The sequence below is a fragment of the Lepidothrix coronata genome, unplaced genomic scaffold (genome assembly GCF_001604755.1).
Source record: "Lepidothrix coronata isolate B3197 unplaced genomic scaffold, Lepidothrix_coronata-1.0 Scaffold6, whole genome shotgun sequence".
Lineage (NCBI taxonomy): Eukaryota > Metazoa > Chordata > Aves > Passeriformes > Pipridae > Lepidothrix > Lepidothrix coronata.
In genome coordinates this window covers 10733911-10754676 of record NW_016690186.1, presented here as the reverse complement: position 1 = coordinate 10754676, position 20766 = coordinate 10733911, and the positions used below count along the sequence as shown (strand labels likewise).

The following is a 20766-nucleotide window of genomic DNA, read 5'->3' as shown; positions in this document are numbered from 1 at the left end:
GTTTTAAAACATCTTGGCCATATATACCTGTTACTTCAGATTATAGTTTTAGGGGCAGATGATGTGCCTACTTGAAGGGAATCTATCATTTCACTGATTCTTTAAGGATCATCTTCTTAATGCAGACCGAAACATAGGAAGCTGAGCTTGACATAGGTCAAAGCTCCGTGCTGTTAAGTAAGGTTTTTAGTCTTGTCAGCGATTTTTAAATGTAATTAAGTTTATAGCATATTCGACTGCTTGGCTGTTTTGCATCTCACCAAACTGACTTCATAGCTAAGGGGCTGGACAGTTAATTGGGAGTTTAAATCCAAATTTTCTCGACTATTGAGATGTGCTTTCAAGTGCATAATGTTGGCAATCTAAAAGAAAACAGAAAAAATCATTCTTCCTAGTATTTTTGCTTTGTAGTAGTAGTAAGCATTTTACAATAAAATAGAGAGGCTATGCTTGAGTGCATTCTGGAAACCGAGGCTGCTGTCTCTATAGTGTTTGCAAGATGGCACTTAATAAGAACTTAAACAGAACCTGATTTCAGTGTGTCATCTAATGTCGCCTTGAAACAACTAAATTCAGCAGAAGGATATTAATGCTTCTTCTTAAGTCAAGGAACTCTCATTGTATATGCACTACTATAGCAGCTATAATGTCCTGATGATATCACAACAATATGACTGCAATGATACATCCACATATGAGTGGGGAAACAGGACCAGACCCGTTGAGAGTAACTGTTCTTTGTGTCTCACCCCTGTAAAAAGTCTGAGGAGCAGGCTTCAAGAAAATCCTTAATCACCTTCTTGAAAGTATTACAAGACTGACTTTTCTACAAACAAGGAGAACTTTTTGTTATATACAGTTATGTGGGGGTTTTGTACAAACAACAAGTGAGGACATCGTTATACAGCTTCAGTTGTCTCCTGCCCCTTTGGTAGTGTTGTTATGAATGCTCCAGCCATAAATCAATAACTAAAGATCTGTGGGTGTACCTTACCTTACTCTTTATGGTGACGGAAATACAAAACCACAGCAGGATAATGGTTAAACTGAAAATGTGTGTGATGTAGTTACACGAAGAGGTGCTGAAAATGGTTATGTCTTTAGATAGTGAAATAGTCTTTTTGCAGAACCCTTCCATGTTTCTGCTTTGAATACATATGAGACTGTAGTAGCAGAAATATGTTACAAAAGAGCGTTGGCCACTGTAGGTGGCTAATTTGATAGAAAGTATAAAGGAAATATATTCTCATCATTTTCTAATGGAATTCTGTTTTTTAAAAATTCTTTCAGAGAAGTGAATATCAGCGGGATCACAGACACTGAAGAAGAGAGAATTAAAGAAAGTGCTGCATATGTTGCCAAGAGGAACCTTTTTGCCACAGGTGAAGGAGTTAGTGTCAGCAAGGTGGCCAAGTCAACTTCTGAAGAGGAGCATCATGAAAAAAAATCAAGGAAAGTAGCGATCCGGGAGTCTGCTGAACGTGTGGCCATGAAAAAAACGGTAAAAGAGTAGAAATGAACATCTAGGCTTGTAAACAGTGTGGGTCTTTTTTTGTTTGGTGTTTGTAAAGTGCTTAGCACACCAGGGCCTGATTTACTCCATGGGCAATTGCAATAACAGTAGTAAAAACCTCCAAGTATTTTCAAAGGAAATCTTTTGAATTCCTTACAAGTCTTGTTATCCGGGTGTCAGATGGATAACGAAAGAGGCACTGTGCCTGAGATAGGCACCAGGCACACTTCTGTTGTGCTGGGAGAAAAGGACAGAGTGGAGGACCAGGGTATGCTTTTTGGTCATGCCCACACTTGGTTAAATGGCACAGCATCGTTCACCCAGACGGTGGGGCAGCTGCTGGGCAGAGAATAAAGCTGTCATATATGTATCTTGCCCATAAGTAGGTGGATTGGTAATTTCTGGACTTTACAACCTCAGAACAAGCTTGTCCATGGTGTTCACCTCAGAGTTCTAATTATAGAGTGTAAATTAGGGCAGCATTAGGGTGAATTGTGGTAAGTTATGTGTAAATTATGGAGGAACATCTGGAACTGAATCTCTAATTGTATGCATTATTGTCTGCTTTTTAAAAAATAATATTCAAAGCATACTTATAAATATGTTATGACCAGACTGGCAGAACATATCAAGTTCAAATATGTTTTATTTAGCAAATTTATTACTATTTTGAGCAGAAGAATTTGCGATATAGTTATAAAATATCCTCATGACATAAGGTTGGAAAGGGTGTAAACACTTTGAAGGACAAGATAAAAATTCAAAGTCATCTCAAAAATTGAGAAACAGTGAAGGTGAAATTTTATAACAACCAATGGAAATTACTACATATAGAAGGAAAAGATCAAATAAATGAGGAATGCCTGGCTAGGTAGAAGTACTTCAGGACCTGAGGGAAATTTAATGTCAGTCAGTCAATTGAACATCAGTCGTACAAAAATAAATACCATTCTAGAGTATTATCACTAACACATAAAGGGCAGTTATTTAATTGTGTTGGAGTCTGTTGGAACTATGATAATGAGTAGTGACTGTTTGATGAATGTTGAGGACAAATAGAACCTGTCCAGAATCGAGAAAAAATTCCAAGGAAAAGAGATATCGTCCAGTTTATAAAAGACTGAGAGGATTATGAAATCTGTCTTCTTTTATTAATCTCAATACAGGAATTTTAATTCTCCAGATAGGTGAAAGTTAGGGCAGAAAAGAAATCATTTAGTTTGCAGAAAGCAAGATTTATAGCATATTAGTTACCCTGGGAAAGATCCCATCATGAGGAAAGGTTTGAGAGTAGGTCTGTCAGAGGTGATCTATGATACACAATCTTGCTTTAGAGCAAAAGTATAGAAGAGATCTGAGTTTCAGGCCCATATCACATTTCACTCTGTACTTAAAATAATAAATAAATGTGGAAAATTATTCTACTTAGAATAGTTCTAAGGAAAAACCCCCAGTAAAATCAAATCTTCCAAGCTATTGTGGAAGGAGAACTTCTGGAAAACGAAAACTTTGTTTGCTGTGTCAAGGTGAGAGAAATACATTAAGTATGTCTGTCTGAAGTTTTAAATAAAAAATACAGGGGTTATTGCTTTTTTTTTGGTGTTTATTAATAATTTGCACTTCCAACTGCTGTTATAATCAAGTTTTATAGTCAAGTTTATAATAAAATCTTTCTTTTCCAGCTAGAAGAGACTCAGGCATTCCATAAAAAGTTGAATCAAGATAAACTCTTACATGCTCCCGAGTTTATCATTGAGCCTCGTTCCCACACTATCTGGGAAAAGGAAAATGTTGTATTTCGTTGTTCTGTGGCTGGCTGGCCGGCACCCCGTGTTACCTGGTAAGTTTGTATCTCTGGCACTGAAAGTCACCAGATAACCAATATCTGAGGTCATCTCAGTGAATCTGATCATTTTTCTGGAAAAGTATAAGTTTAATAAAAAAAAGTCAGGTACTAATGACAGTCCTGTCAAACACCTTTCAAGTTACCTTGTACAAAACAAGAGCAAAATATTAAAAGACAAAATAGTACTTTGCATAACAGCACTAGGAGTACATAGATTTTTTTCCTTTATTTGGTAGAGATATTCTTTCTGTCCAATGATGAAGGAAAAATAGCAGTTTAATTTATCATACTGTCTTTAAGAATGTTTTCCAAATATTTCTGTTTAGTCTACAAATGATGTTAACGTCCCTGAAGCGTTAAAGCAGGCTTCGGTCAAGAGCAAGCTCCTTGGCTACTGAGCAGCTGTAGTACTGAATCTCTATGAAACTGAAATCTCATGATGATGATATGAAATCTCAATGATGATGATGTGTTCATAGCAGACACATCATCGTTTTTGAAATCAAAGACTTCAGATAGAACTGGAACCATCCAAATATTCTGAAAGCTATTGGAAACTTTCTATTCACTTGAATGGTCTTTGTACTAAATCTTTGCTGTAATAAACCAAAAATACCTTCCTTAGTCATAGCTGAAGGTCTAATTTGACTTTTGAGTTAAAGTTTACCCTGACTATAATTGAATTTAGCTTGATTAACAGTGACTTGTGAAGTTTTATTGTCTCACTATCCATTGAGCTGATCTTTCTTACCTCTTTCATGGTACATATATATCATCAAGTTGTTAGGATAATAAGTAATAACTTTTTTTTCAGACATAAAATGAGATATGATGTTCATTATTTAGTTAAAAAAACTCTTCAAGAATTTGTGTATAAAATGTATTCATGTGTTTTTTAAATTAACAAAGATAAAGCCTGTATTCAGCATTAATACGAGTAGGTCCTACAGAACTTGTATTTGTGGAGACAACAGAAAACATCTACTATGTCATGATGTTACATAATACTCATATTTTGCGATTTGCTACTTGAATTGCTTAAGGGACTCTGCATTTATTTAAGTCTTAAAAACTTTAATCTCAGAGTTTGACAAAAAATGCTACTGAGAGGTACATTAATAGGCCAGAGCTGATATCCACAAATTCACTTGATCTCTCTCCATGGACTCTGATGACCAGTAGCCAGGTTCTGCATGGAGTCATTTTTCCTGTCATGTAAGGATGCGAGTGTCCTGTGTTGACATTCCTCCTGAAGAGGATTCCAGACAAACCCTTGGGATCTGGTCTCAGCTGGACATAAGAAATGGTCAGCTATGCTCATGGCTGTAATCCAGCTCTGTAATCTGAATCCTACCCAAGAACATGAGAGCTGGGTCATTTTCACTTTGCTTGAGATTCACCTTATTCCCAAAACCTGACACGATTAAACCAAGCCTTCAGCTGTCTGCCTGTGCTCTCACTGTGAACCAGCCTTTCATCTGAGTGCTAAATGTGGATGGTTGAAATTAATACAACGTTTTACAAATCCAAAGGGATTTCAGTTTGCCACAGGCTACTAATGGAAAAAAAGAGCTCACATCCATTTCAGCAGGTGTCTTTGCTCTGAGATATGGAAAAGTGCTGATCTGGATCTGTCAGCTTTCATTCAGCATTTCTAGCAAAATGTCAGTCCAGTATTCTAAGTAGTTGTTCTTTGTATAAGCAAAGAAGACCTTTTCATGCTGTGCCTAAAAACTATAAAGCTTCATGAACTTTCTCTAAAGAAAATCTTACTGCCTGATGCAGCTGTTCTGACTGCCTTGGAAAAAAAAAGCATATGGAAAACCCAGGACATTTGAAACCAGCAGCAGAAAGCATAAACTATCAATGCCTAATGACAGTGGGAGGCTGCAGTACAACATTAGCTAATGACCTGGCTATTCTGGAATTCACGTTTCCAGAAATAACAAGAGGTCCTTCTAACACATGAGCCCCATTCTTCCCATAGATGAATATAAATAAGCCAAAATTGAAGCAATTATTTTTTACTAACTTGATAATGAAGAAAAAGAAGGGAAAGTCTTCTTGCTGCTGGCATGACCAGTTAAAGCTAATTTCTGCACAGCACCCCTTACTACCAAACAACTTTACTGCCAATAGGATCCAAGCGTTGCCCAGCCCTTTGGAGAAAAGTTAAAGAGATTTTGGAGTCAAGTCCTGTTTTCCAGAATTTCATATTCCCCGGAAAATATTAGGAACTGATGGCACTATTCTATTTTCTAAACTATTTGACACACTGGATGGAATGTAAAGGCTCCCAGGTGTTCCCAGGCAGATCAGTCTCAGGGGGGCACCACCTCACAAATGAGGTGAAGAGTGGTGAGGAATGGATTACTCTTGCTGAACCCACGTATTATTCTTCGTCTAAGCCAGGATAATAGAGTAGGAGATCTGTACTGAGGTCAGGTATCTCTGCAACTGATTGATGTTCAGAATAGAGAGTATTGCCCTGCATTGAGTCCCTTTTCATAGACATTTTGCTGAGAAGAAGATCGGGATAAAAATCATTAGGGTTTATGTTCCTTGCTGACTTCGGCAAGTGAAAAAATCCCAATATATTACTATGTCTAAATATTTTTAGCCGGGGAAATATTCTTTATTTCATAGCACTGACAGTGCTGAAAGACAATTTTCAGATTTGTTGCAGATATAGCTTGAACTTGAGATAAACTAATAATATTGTTGAAAAAATAAAATTGCTGATTACTGATTTGTTTGGTGAAGTGGGACAAGCCACTGATATCAGACCAGTTCCCTTTTCTGACTGAAAGTCATGAGAGATTTAAAATTTAAAATCTGAAATAAAGAAGCAAAGCTCTTTATCTGGTTATCTCTTATGAGGAGAAAGATTTATTTAAGCTATGTCAAAGTAAGAGATGAAGATACTTTTATCTATCACCATTTATTGTTCCACTTTCTTCATATATGTACCCTATGGAGAACAGGGAAAGCTAAAATAGGGCACTCTCCTAGGAAACATTTTTTCTTTATAGACCTTAAATAAATCCCAAATGTACTGAATACAATTCAGTGTGTAATTTATTAGACTTCTATTGCCAGTTTATTCCATATTACCAGTGGAATACTTACTTGCTTAAGATGGGATTCACTCAAACATTTACTTGAATATCCCATGTATTGTCCAGAATGGGCAACATTTTTTGCAACAAATGGTGAGGAAGAACTTACCATGAACCACTGAATTCTCACAGAGAGAGTCTCAAGCTGTTTATACAAATTCTGAAATTAGCAGTACCAGCTCACTACTGATCAGTACTGATCAATTCATTCCTTCAAATTATTTATTGGGAATTTTGAACAGTAAACTTTTCCATCCTGAAGATATTCCCGTACCAGAAAACACTCATACTGTATACCAGCCTAACCCCATCAGGACTTCTGTTACGTTAGCTACGCAAGCAAAAAAAAAAGCTAACTTTTTAGCTGACATTTTTGTGAATATGGAGGCTTTAAAAGTAGATCAAATATGCAAACCAAACAAAATGTGTATGATACCTAGTAAGTAAGAATGCTACAGAATTTTCGTTGTTTGCAATTTACAAAACTCTGAGGTGTTGCTCGTGAATTCTCCTTTCCTTTACAAGTAGTAACATGAAATTCATGGTAATATAAACTGATTTTCATCTCACTAAAGACTATTTTCTCCTTTTATTTGGAAAACAAAACCAGAGGCTACACTTCTGAAGTAGTCTTCCCATGCAGAAACTGATGTTCTATTTCAAATATCAAGCACTTCAATTTTTAAAGTATATAATTACACCCTTCTCTTTGTGACATACTCTTTCTTTGCTTCTCCATAGGTACAAAAACAACGTGCCCATTGATGTACAGGCTCACCCTGGCAAGTATATCATTGAAAGCCGATATGGACTGCACTCACTGGAGATTACCACGTAAGGCAATACTAGATAATTTAACAAACACCTTATGCTGAAACGTTGCTATGGATTGAGACCTGCAAAATGTGAATATATCTCTTGGGCATGTAAGAGATACAAAGTAAGGTGGTATCAGAGGTATCAGAAATATCAGCTAAGGCTAATGCTGTCTCCTAAAGGTTGAAGAAGTTCTGGTTTACCTCAACGGAGGATATGTAATTTACCTGAGTTACCTGGATATCCTCTTCATGGCTGAGTCAGAAACATGTGGGACATTTGTGATTATTTTTCCCACTTGTCTGCTTGATGAGTGCAGTTAAACATGAAAAAAAATTCAGCTAAGGGTAAAAATACGTGAGTTACCTGTTTTTCAAAAACAGCAAAGTTCATAGTTCTTACTGAAATGAGGAACAGAACCGAGATGTCCTCACTTATACACAAGGAAGATCTTTAACAGTACTCACCCTCCAAATGGGAAATTTTTGCAGTTACTTTTCACTGAAAACATTGACAATATGAGACCCTATCAGCAACAATCTAGATTTGGCAATTTATATACTGCTAGGGGCCCTTTGAAAATATTTTACGAAATCTACCATTTCTACAGCTTGCACACTCTCTTCACTCTATTAGGAGACAGTAAATTAGAGATAAATATTATCACATAGTTCACCCTGCTTGTGCTGTATTCTCAATTGCAAATACGTAAGTGATATTTGAAAAGAGACATTTATTTCAAACCCTGGGTTTTAACAGTGGAAAAAACTTAATGGTTGCAGTCAATCCAGTGTCCAGCGTATCTGTCTCCCAAGCTTTTACTTTACAGATTCTACCCAGATTTCTGAGAGTTGTCTTAATCTAAAACATAGGAGAGGCTATAAGAAGGAGTAAATGTGTGCTCTGCCTAATCATTTCTATAATTTCAGATGTGAATTTGACGACACTGCCCAGTATAGGGCCTCTGCTATGAATGTTAAAGGAGAAGTTTCAGTTTATGCTTCCCTCGTGGTAAAGAGTAGGTTGCAAAATATTTCCTTCAAGTTCTTTTTGTTAAGATGTATATTACCAGTTTTGGTTTTGAGGCTCAGAGAGCCTTTACCTCTTGGTGATAGTGACTGGATTTGTCTTTTTCCATGTAGGGTACAAAGGAGAAATTGATGCAAGTCTTTTGCATGGTGGAAACCTTTCCATGTCTCCATGTAAGTTACAATATGTTTGTTTGACACTTCCATTTATAGTTGTGACATCATGACACATGATTAAGCAGAATATTTAGTAACATTATTTTAAAAGGAAGCAGGTCTGATTTATAAAGGTCCTGAGCCCTACAATTTCAGATGTCTCACCAGTAGGGGAATGGCATTGCTTTTTAGGTATATTGGCTCATATAAGAAACATCTTGTTAATGTTGTACATCACTGTGAAATAAAATCTGTCAACGAGAGAGACACTTCATCTTTTGCAAAATGTAAAACATGGCCTGGGAAAAAAGCTAGGGGGTGCATGTGCCTAAGCAGAGTAGATGATTTAATTATTTTTGTCTGCTGCCTATGTGATTCCATTAGTTGGGGAAATACACAGAAAAGATCAAATATCCAGAACCCATTTTGGCTATTTTGGATATGAGAAGGTAAAAATTGTAGTTTGTTTTACCTGAGAACCTGGCATTTTGATGTTATTTACAGTATTGCATAGATGCTTCTATGATGACAAGACAATCTACCCATGTATGCCATGTGGATGAAGAGCACTAGGGACCCCAGGAAAGGCTTGACAGATGACACTTCTGGACTTTTCTTTTATTGCTGCAGCACAAATAGAATCAGAGAGATGCTACAAAGGCATACTAGCTGGCATTTACATGCCAAAGCTCTGAAATAATAGAGACAAGATTATGTGCCACATTACAAAATATAATGCTATACATTTCCAATGTAATTTAGGATCTATCCCTTGGTTATGGGAAAGAAAGATGGCGATTTGCATATATCCATTGATCACAGGAAGACTGATCACAGCTTCCATCAGTTGTGTAAAAGGCAAATGTGGCCTTAGGTTTTATCAGCTGAGTTGTTTTCAAAAAGAAACATGTAAGGCCCTGTACCATGTATGTATAGCACAAGTGTAAGGCACAAAGGATATTCTGTTTGAAAAACTGCACAACCTGGGACATACAGCATCAGAAAAGATGGATTCAGGAGCAAATACAGAAACAGACCACCTGAATGCCTTGGGGATTGGAGAGTTCATTTTATATTAGTAGCCCCCCACAGGGTTTATTTATCTTATAAAAATAAAGGCTGAGCGGACACATGACTGCTTTGAGACAGAGCAAGGAGTTAAAAAGGAAAAGAGAAGAACGATATAGGCTAAAGATCAACTTGACTTGAACAAAAAATTAATCATAAGTAGAAGACTTTTTAAGTTGTAAAACAAACCTGATGATAAAACACATAGATCTGAAATTTTGAAAATTCTGAAATGAAATTCTGCAGGAGTCTCTCCCTGATAAAATTAGCTATCTGTAAGAACTAGAGTTGTATGAATAAAGGAATAGTTGATTTTTTCTGATAGAAAGGGCTTGGACTATTTAACACTGCAATTACCCTGAAGATGATGACAATATATATATTGTTCCTATTTATAATTTAAACTTTAGCTGAGACTGTATTCATAATCACTGAGTACTTTTTCTTCCTACTCTTGTCACAAAAGGAAAGACAAAGTAAACAGCCAGATTATTTTTTTTCCCTTTATACAGTTGCCATTACCCCTTATGGCTATGCTTCCAGGTTTGAAATCAGCTTTGTCGACAAGTTTGATGTAGCCTTTGGGAGAGAAGGAGAGACAATGAGTCTGGGCTGCACAGTTGTCATCAATCCTGATATCAAGCGCTTCAAACCAGACATTGAATGGTACAGAAATGGTGAGAATATTTGACAATAGAACTATAAACTTCTTTCATGTAAATCTTTACTTATTTCATCATATGTGAATGTTATGATTCTATCATCACTTTCTCAATTTTTCCAACAGTAATATTTTCTCTTTTCAACTAAAATTGTTTCAAAATTTAGCATTTTGATGTGAAACCAAAGAAAACTGGTAAGGCACTGTGGAAATGCCTTCTACGAATTTTTTCTTCATAAAAAATTCTAAATTAGAAGCATTTCAATCAGATCCAGCAGCTATATGGCCCATCTACAAAGTCCATATACTATTTATATATATGCCAAGACATTTCTTAAGTAGTTGCACATGTATGTTGTGCAACAGCTGATAAAAAATCCCGTTGCTCTCTGAAGTTACGCTTTGAAATTGAAGACAAAATTTTCATGAGAGCAGAATTAGCTGTGATTTTGTTCAAAGTCAGAAAGTCGTCTAATAATAATGGTCTCTTGTGTATTTCCAATCTATTCAAATAGATTCTCTGTATTCAGAATTTACTCCTCCATAGATTCAGCTCATTCTCATAATGAAATTCTCTAATTCCTAGGTGTTCTTATTACACCATCCAAATGGGTCCAGATGCAGTGGAGCGGGGAGCGAGCTTCATTAACGTTGACTCATGCAAACAAGGAAGATGAAGGTCTTTACACCCTACGAGTGGCAATGGGGGAGTACTATGAAGAGTACAGTGGTTATGTCTTTGTTCGAGGTAGGATAATGTCTTGTGAACAAAACTCACTACAGAACTGACGAAAACATGCTGGCAAAATCAGTCTCAGATATTTGAGTGCTTTTTTTTTTCCCCTCCTCACTAAAAAGAGAATAATTATTTTCTATTAATAGATTCTAGCATTACTGTTCCCAGCAGTTATCTCTGTAAAAAATTCAATACTTATCTCGTGCTTTAGTGTCACATGCCAGAATTCTAAACTCCATTGGCATTCTGAGAAGGAAATTTAGGTATTGATGTAACTTCACTACTACTTCTCACTTTCAGCTGGTGAAGAGTATTGAACATAAGTCATAAGGAGGAAAAAGCAACATAAAAAATGCATTTTTGTAACAATCTCACTTCTAGCTAAACTGCACTATTTTTATCAAGATTCTATGTGCCATTTGAGGGATTGTCTCTAATGCACAGTGCAGGGAAAATCCGTTCAGTGGAATGGAAACACAAAGGTCTGCACCTGGCGAAGCTTAGTTTCGTGCAGCAGTGTAGGCTGGTGTCTGACTGGCTCAAAAGCTGCTTTTCAGAAAAGATCCTGGTGGACAACAAGGTGAACATGTGCCTTTGTCACGAAGAAAGGCAGTGGCATCCTGAGCTGCAGTAGGAAGAGCATTGCCAGTAGGCTGGGTAGGTGATCCTTCCCCTCTACTCAGCACTGGTGAGACTTATCTGAAATGCTGGATCCAGTTCTCGGACCCTCAATACGAAAGAGGCATGGACTCACTGGACTGAGTCCAGTGAAGGGCTATGAAGGTGATTTAGAGCTTGGAGCATCTCTGACATGAGGAAAGGCTGAGAGAGCTGGGACTGTTCAGCATGGAGAAGAGAGATCTTAGGAGGAGCTTATCCACATTATGTACCTGATGGAGGGGAGTAAAGAAGACAGAGACAGGTTCTTTTCAGTGATGCTCAGTGCCAGGACAAGAGGAAATGGACAGAAGTTCAAATAAGGGAAGCTCATATAAACATAAAAAGCTCCACACTTTTTTTTTTTTTTACTGTGAGGGTGGTTGAAAACTGGAACACATTACCCAGACTGACTGGGGAGTCTCAATCCTTGGAGACACCCAAACCCTGATTTGACATGGCTCTGAGCAACCAGCTCTAGCTGACTCTGCTTTGAGCCAGCGGACAAACTAGGCAGTCTCTGGAGCTGTCTGCCAATCTCAACCATTCTATGATTCTCTAAAGTAGTGCAGCAACGTGTAGAATAAAAATATCATTTTTCTGAGTGTTGTTTGCTTGTATCATGAAAGACTTCATCAGATTTCTATTGAGAATTATTTCTTTAAAAGGAGCCATTGCTATCAGGTTGTGTGCTGATTCTATATCTATCCCAGCTGCTAAGAGCAGCTGAAGTGTGTAGTGCTAATTCAAAAGGCTCTGGAAATTCTTGGCTCTGAGACCATGCCCAGAATGGCTCTGTGTTGTTAAGTCCATCAGAGCTGTGTGAGATAACAGCTCAGAAAATATGACTGAAGCAGACATTTTCAGCACCTGAAGAGGCTATTGAAATGAGCATCTGTGACAAGAAATGCGACTTGTCTATCTTTGTTTTACATTCTGCTGCCATATAAATAAATGATCACTCTCAATCCTGTTACATCTTCTAGTGATGCAGGTGTGACCTGAGTGTGAACCCACTACCCCTTTCACTAGAGTATCTTACTAGCCAATGGACGTGTTTGCCAAATTCTAATTAGATTAATCATATTCTACATTTCTATTTAAGTGGTCCCCACAGCCTTGGTTGGCTAGTATATTCCTCACTGCTTCTACTAAACTGTAGACAAATTTGCTCTAAAATGGCTAGCTGTGGTATTTTATCTTGAGCCGTTGTCTTTTTGTGTCACACTTAGAAATCTCCATGCGTTGATAGAAGGGAGCAAAGCAGTGATCAGGCTCAAAAAGTTAGGTCTTCAGATGGGCTTTGAGAGCATGTGTGACTCCTCTGCCATGGCTGCAGGTCATCATTTGTCAGCAAGACATCAGGGATGAAATCCTAGTCCTCCAGAAGCTGATCAGCAATGCTGGTTGTCCCAGCTATTTCCCAGTCTGTCTTGGAAAGAAGCTGTGTTGTCTCATGTTCAGTCAAGTGGTAAATACGGGCAATTAAAGCCTTTTGTAAAGAGATCACTGAAGACATGTTGTTATTACTCTTAATGTTCTTAGTATTTTGTGTTGTTAACTGGATTGTTTACTCTGTACATGGTCACTTTTAAAAATGCATTGAGTTTCCTGTAATTAGAACCTGGACTTGGCAAACTCAGTGCAGTTTCAAAAGCTCTGTGTGATGCATCTCTGTATATAAGAGAAGGCACACTGTAAAGCATGTTTGGTTTTGTGGATTTTTTTTTAGGAAAACTATTGTTTTACTTAATGAAGCATGTTAAATACTCTTATAAGGCACTTTTTTTCCTGAAAGCCAAAAGCACGAAAAATAGTGATTACTTTATATTGTAATACAAAGTCCTGTAATGCCTTGTAATATTAAAACTTTTTAAAAAGTCTCAGGTTTAGAGGGAATGTATGAAAAATATTTATTAGCAAAATATTGTTTATTCAGGTATATACATTTAGTCAGGTCTTCTTTTGAAGTAGCTCACAACAGATCTTGAAAATAGCAACATGTAATTGTACAAATTGATGTTATTCTGCAGAGAAACAACCTCTCTGATTTGAAAGTCTTTCACACAATCTTCCTGCAAAGGTTCTTTTTCTCTACATGAAAATTACACCATTTCACAAAGCAGACTGTGTAAACAGTAAAATTCCCCAGTGCCCAGCACTGTGCTCTGTTTTTTAAAGTTTTAGATAAGATATGTCCTGAAGCTGATGTTGAAGTCAAGGCCCTTTGACACGAGCAGTCCCAGATTTGTGATAAACACTTGAAAGAAAAAATATGCTCATCCTTATGAAGGTTATATTCCATAGTGATAATATGTAATATAATTAAACTTCAAAAGGTTTTGATACCTTTGCAGTTCACAGCTAACCAAAATCAGACAATGAAGGACTACGAGTAGAGATAAAATATTTAATTTGATGTTGTTACATCCAATGGGTGAATACTTCTGATTCATCTATTGCCTGGCTGTGAGGGGCAGTCTGCCAAGTTTTTAGTTCAGCTGTGTCTCTGGCAGCTCCCTAACCAGAATGCATGGTACTAATTTTATTTAAAATACCTAGGTGAATTACATTTACAGTGTGCTGTAACATATTAAGCATTTGTAAATGTGGCAAAGAGAAAACCAAAACCTAGAAAAACACTGACAATATAAAAGCAAATATTTTTTAAGCCAGTAATGGAACTTCTTTTTTTCTTTTTCTTTTTTTTTTTTTTTTGACTCAGTAGGAACATATTTAGGTCCTTAAAGATTAATAATTGTGAAAGAACCATGGTTCACATTTGGAAACATATTCCTCCATCCTCACAGATGCTGATGCTGAAATCCCTGGAGCCCCTGGTGCACCACTGGATGTGAAGTGCTTAGATGCCAACAAAGATTATGTCATTGTCTCCTGGAAGCAACCCGCTGTCGATGGAGGAAACCCCATCCTTGGATATTTCATTGACAGGTCAGTGAGCACGCTGGACTGGAGAATTCATATTGCTGCTCATTCTAACTTGAAAAACTAAATGCACACTGAAAAACATGAGATAAAATAGTCATTTGTTATTTTCATTCTTTTTGCTGGCCAGAAGAAATTACTTTTTTTATTTTAGATTGGCTAGGCCTGATCTAACTTTCATGGAAATAATCACATCTTGCTTCATTGAACCGTGAGATGCTGCATAGCTCAGCCCTTGCTGCTTCCTGTAAGCTTGAGAGGCCTCGGGATTTTGCAGTGTTTGGGAGCTTATAGTATCTGCTCTTTCATCAGGCAAATGTGTTTCCTTTTGTAACACAGCTCTCCTGTCTCTTTCCTAGTAGTTACTACATACCAGAAAACAAAATATTATCTCAAAGGGACTTGGATTTCTTTTTTATATGCTGTTGTTATCTAAGCTCTTAGATTCACAAGCTTCATGCAAATCATGCTTACTTGTTTGTCTCTGTAACAATAAGAATTGGAAATAATTTTAAAAAATATGAAATCTCCAAACCTCCACATATACACAGTGGTAGGAGTGTAGAAACATGGGATCTAAGAAATTCAGTCAGCATTTTGAGACTTACAATAATCTTCAGTGCTGGTAATATTTGTTTGAATTTCAGTAACACAATACATCATTAGTAATATGGAGTTTCAGATGCATGTATTATGCTATTGTACGTACTTACATTATGTATATTACAGTATCTATCTCTAAAAAGAGGACATTGCTTTTTGAAATAAATCTAACATTCAAATATAACTTTTTGCTAACTTTTGAGTGTCAATTGCTGCTGTAACTGTGCTGCATTAGGCAGAAGCTAGAGCTCTTTAACATTCATTGAAAAATCCTGAACAAAAGACAGGACTAGACTCTGAACAATAATATCTCATTTTAAAATTAGTCTATTAAAGATGTTAGCACTGAGAGTAACTCCAACACAAATGGCATTTTGCTTTTTCTCTTGTGTTCACCTCCTCTATTCTGCATTTTCTCCTAAATTCAAAGCTGTGTTGCTGCTCTCCAGTGTTTGATCCCACAAAAGGCATTTAGGTACCCAAATATTCATCCAGGGTAGCCCCTAACTGCCTTGTAGAGTGAGTGGGTGGTCCAAGTCAACAGGATTGATCTGTGCTAAGGCTAAAGGCAAAGTTTGGGCATCCCTCGCCCAAACAGAAACCAGAACCAAAAAACTGCCCTGAGCAGGACGGTAACAGTTCTTTCAACAAGAGATGCTTGCACGTACCAAGAAATCTGGGTAGAAACTGTAACATCTGCTTTGGTAGATATCTCATCAGCAATAAAAAGTCTTTCCCAAGCTACAGGGCCATGTTCCTGCTGACCACATTGCTAGGTACTGGGAAGCCATTACCACAGGCTCCTCCTGGCTCTCTGAGCTGAAGTGGCTGCTGGTTATCTCTTCGTTCTGCCAGAAACCAGCCTACTGACATGTGTGAAGCTTCACAGCTGTGTGACCAGCACCACCATGCTGGGTCTTGTCATTGCAGTGACTGCAGCCAGCACACCACAGGCTCCCTTGGCAGCCTCAGCGGTTTCTGAAGCAGGGTATGGCTAAGTGCCCAACTTTAACCCTGTTCACAGTCATCTCTGTGCTGTGCTGGTCTCAGAACTCACAACGGAGGTCTCTGCACCCTGAGAAGCCCAGCATTTTGCAGTATGTACAGTGCAGCACTGTGCAGGAAAGATGAACTAGTCACCTTCTGGCAACTGCAAGAGAGACAGGTGTTTCTTGTCCCTTTAAGTATGCTAAAGCTGACACTCCCTAAGCATACTTTGGAGGGTTTAAGCAGTGAAGTGAGTTCTGATCCTGTCCCTCTTCAGTTCAGGAAAGAAGGGCTGCAGCTGAGAGGGATTCAGTGCGTACTCAGACTATAGTCAGCCCCGATGCCTTGGTGCAGCTGCTTTGATGTCAGCAGTATATAAAGCTGCTGTGGAAACTTGTGTGGACCAGACAATCAACACAAATAGATGGCGAAGATGCAAAGGCGTGTGGGTGCCCCAAGTTTGTGTTTTTCCCTTCCCATCACTGCTCTTGCTGTTTGTATTTTTCAGGTGTGAGGTCGGCACCGCCCACTGGACCCAGTGCAATGAGAATCCCGTGAAGTTTGCTCGTTTTCCTGTCACTGGTCTGATTGAAGGCCGTTCCTACATTTTCCGAGTCCGAGCGGTGAACAAAGCTGGTGTCAGCCTACCGTCCCGGGTGTCAGAGCCCGTGGCTGCTCTGGATCCTGCAGACAGAGCCAGGCTTAGAAGTAAGATGTGCTTTTTGCAGTTTGCTTGTGAGGCTTAAGAAGTCACAACTCATTAAAAAAAAAAAAGAAAAAATTTTTTAAAATTATGACTATCAACTCAGACACCTTTGAAATCCCACTAGAGGGAGCAATGCTAAACCAAAATATTCTTTGGAGACAGCTTTGCCAAGAAGAAATCATCTCGGTGCTCTTTGCACTCAGTACTCTATCTGCTGAAATGGCTTTGGCTGGCTGCAGTGCTGTGCTCCAAACTTGCAGGAAGAGGGGGAAAAAGGCACAGGAGAGCTAGAGAGACTTACTTTTGTTCAGCCAACAAAATAGCTGAACAGATCCTGTGAATAGTCTCTCTGAGACACAGACAAGGGTGGCTGATTCTGTGCTCGTGTGACAATCAAAGTCTTGCAATAACATCAGCACAATACCAGGATGGCCACACAGATCCCAGACTTTCTACTTTAAAGTTAGCATTTTACAAGTCAAGGATATCTCTCCTGTGGCCTCACAATGTCTCAGACATTTTGCTTCCAAATCCACCTCTCTACCCATGTGCCACAATCATATGCCTAAAATCAACTTCTACTTCCATTCATAATCTATTTCTGCATATTTCTGAACATATATAATTTAAATGGTTGAATGTGAAGGGGTATTGTATGCAAAGCTACAGGGATCCCATGGTCGCAGCTTGTATGTGATGCAGCCAGATAATCTAGGTTCCCATTCAAGATAAAAACAAAAGGCCAGAGGAAAGAGGTTTGGCACTGCCAGGAAACATTGCACTCAGTCATATTTGTGAAACCCTAAGTCGGGGGGAGGCCTTTTCTTCTCAGTAGGCAGCATAGAAGCTTTCTCAGGAGATAAAGTCTGGTTTTGTTGACCTATTTCCATTATATCTCCTCATCCTTCACAACCTTTTCTCCCCATCGGCTCCCTCTCTGCTCACATCTCCAAAACAGATCAGTAGGGTGAGCAATGTGGAGGTGGAGAACAGTGTTCATAAAAATTATCTCTGAAAGTGCATTGACCTGGGTGATAGCTGAATGCATAACTGCAATAATATGATAATGTAGAGGCGCTGAGAGAGCCACCCAAATTATATCAAGTGGATGTGTTGAGTCAGGTTGAGACATTTCCGTTTGTGACTGTGACCTGTGATTTAAAAGCTGGTAATATGAAGGAAAGTGGTTAAAAAGAGACAAAAAACAGCCTGTAGGAATTTGGCTGTTCTTTTAATAAGTGAGCTGTTAAACCAAAGGAATAGAGGAGAGAAAATAAAGTTGAAATTATTCTCTGAAAACGATGAAGGGAGCCAAATAGCTCTGCTTGTCACCTAGGAGACTTCAGTGACATTTCAGGAAGGAATCGGTGGATTAAATTTTCTAGCTATGTTAATTAGTGAGCTGCTCTCAATATTCAAGCTGATAAGCTTGCAACTACCGTGGGTAACAAGCTTGCTACATGAGCAAGAGTCACAGCATTAACTAAAACCAGAGCTCACAGGGATCTTGCAAATGTCACTTTCGAACCACAAGAGTCAGTTTTCTCATTGTTTCAAAAGTTCCTGAAGTCTCCCATTTCCATGATACCTTTGGCATTTTTTCAGGTCACCCTTCTGCTCCTTGGACTGGACAGATTATTGTGACTGAGGAAGAACCTGCAGGTAAACACAGTCCTTTTGCCTATAAAAGTCTAATGTGAAACTGGCTGACTAATTAGGAGAATTCTGAGTGAGTTCTGTGGACTTTGGCAAGCACCCAAAGTTCGTTGTTCTGAGAGTCACTCGACCTTAAATAATTCATGACTTGATTGTTGAGACAAGGTTTCATTATTCAGGACCCAATAAAAACCATGCTTAGAATTAAAAGAAGGACATTTGAAATTGACATTTAGATGATTTCTAACTCTAAGTTTTTAAAAAATATCAGGTGGCAAGGTATATTAATACTCCTATATTTTGATTATAGCACCAATTCTGATACAAGTATAAAGGAATTAAATATTAATTTCTTATTCTGTTCTTCAGAGGGTGTTGTTCCAGGTCCCCCTACAGACCTCCAAGTTATTGAAGCCACCAAGAACTATGTTGTGCTTAGCTGGAAACCTCCTGGACAGAGGGGCCATGAGGGTATCATGTACTTTGTGGAAAAGGTAAAATTGGACAAAATCAAAATTTTGCTGTGGAAATCTTTTACACTTGTTTTGCCATCTCTTCTGGACTTCTAGTTAATTTTCATTTCTGTCTTAGACTTTCAAACCAGGGCCAGAACTAGAACTTCATCAAGATAATTGTTAAACTGTAGGTTAAAATAAACTAAGAAGAGAAGAAAGAAGAGAAATACAAACAGAAATACAGTACAGAAAACACAATCTGCAGATTCAGATTGTGTCACAAACTGTAATATTCTTTTGTGAATTGCGTTATTCACCTCCCTTGGAGTAGACGGACTGACAAACTCCCTCTATAATGAGAAAACACAGAGCAAAGTCACATGCTTATATATATGTATCTCATATATATATATATATGATATATAAAATATATACATAAAATTCGTATAAACAAAGCTTGTCTAGTAGGACACTCTGGATGGAAGCATTCTGCAAGAGTTTCTTGGCATCAGCAGTTTCTCTTCCAGCTGCCTTTTCATATTTATCCTCTACATTAACTTTCCATTTGCTTCACCAACTCAACAAAGATGACAAAAATTTCTTTTCTGATTTTCTAGAACAGAATCAGTTTTAATTTCAGTGTTCAGCTTTCCTGAGGTGTTTCTTCATGGCTGCTAGCCTAGAAAATTCTTCACCCCATCACCCTTTTTACTTGTATGTCATGGCTCATAAACTTTTTTATCAATGCTTTTCTCTATCAGGCTAGAGGTGGCATCAAGGGAGACATAAATATCTTCCAATTTTGTGTTTTTTCATCTCTTGTACAAAATCTGGTCTAAATAAATGAATTTCACTTAGCAACAAGCCTTAGAGAGGGTGAACATATGAATTTTCAGTTTCCATATATGAAATAATAACTGATTGCCTGCTGAGTACTCAGCACTAATGTCAGATAGAGAACATTCTCCTCAGAATTTGAATTCTTCAGAAACCAGAACCATTACTTGAATTTATACTTAATGTAAATCACAGTGAAAAATTAATCACTAGTATTAATAGTATAAGTGATCATGATATGTAGAGTTTCTAGCCACAGAAATAAAAACAATTTACAAATTAATTGCACGTGTTAATTTTTTTCTGGAAAATGAGGGTCAGATCCTGATGAGGGTAAGACTCCTTATTCTGGAAGCCACATCAAAAATATTAAGAGTGACACAAGCAGATTTGTAAGCAATGCAGCAATGTAGAGTTTTGCTTTTTACATGATGCTGAATATCTGCAGAACTTATTTTGAAAGTGGTCCAAACTGGATACAGTTGTGATGGAGAGGAGTTTAGCTTTGATATATAAAAACTGGTAAACTTTTATGTAAGTTTTCTGGAGTAGGTGGACATCTGGCAGATTCATAATCTTTGAAATATGCTCAACCTATGAAAGGCAAAAAAAAGGGGATGTGTTTCCCTGTTTTCCACAGCAGACATGCATTTAGTGGTCTGGGTAGAAAGCCTTGTTGGGTTAGACACTGAGCTTTCAGAAGCTTTTGTTCTGAACGTGGTTTCTGGGATTGTCTACAGTGCGTTGCCGGCACAGAGGACTGGCAAAGGGTGAACACTGAGATCCCTGTGAAGTCTCCTCGCTTTGCAGTTTTTGATTTGTCTGAAGGCAAATCCTACTGCTTCCGAGTTCGCTGTTGCAATTCGGCTGGAATTGGTGAACCCTCAGAAGCAACTGAAGCCACTGTAGTGGATGACAAACTTGGTAAGTGTGTGATCATATGTATTAAATTACCTCCATGGTAACTTTTCAGTTT

General features: G+C 38.0%; 1 protein-coding gene across 2 annotated transcripts in view; it reads left to right on the top strand.

Moving 5' to 3' along the window:
• The window catches only part of MYOM1 (myomesin 1), a 75581-nt gene that overhangs the window by 16401 nt on the left and 38414 nt on the right, over positions 1 to 20766 (top strand). For both annotated transcript variants that reach the window (XM_017831332.1, XM_017831325.1), the window contains exons 4-15: positions 1291 to 1501; positions 3196 to 3353; positions 7220 to 7312; positions 8224 to 8312; positions 8437 to 8496; positions 10059 to 10223; positions 10794 to 10955; positions 14411 to 14552; positions 16645 to 16844; positions 18448 to 18504; positions 18868 to 18992; positions 20531 to 20714. In XM_017831332.1, coding sequence (XP_017686821.1) covers positions 1291 to 1501; positions 3196 to 3353; positions 7220 to 7312; positions 8224 to 8312; positions 8437 to 8496; positions 10059 to 10223; positions 10794 to 10955; positions 14411 to 14552; positions 16645 to 16844; positions 18448 to 18504; positions 18868 to 18992; positions 20531 to 20714 — 1646 coding nt within the window. The remainder of the gene's footprint in view (positions 1 to 1290; positions 1502 to 3195; positions 3354 to 7219; positions 7313 to 8223; positions 8313 to 8436; positions 8497 to 10058; positions 10224 to 10793; positions 10956 to 14410; positions 14553 to 16644; positions 16845 to 18447; positions 18505 to 18867; positions 18993 to 20530; positions 20715 to 20766) is intronic.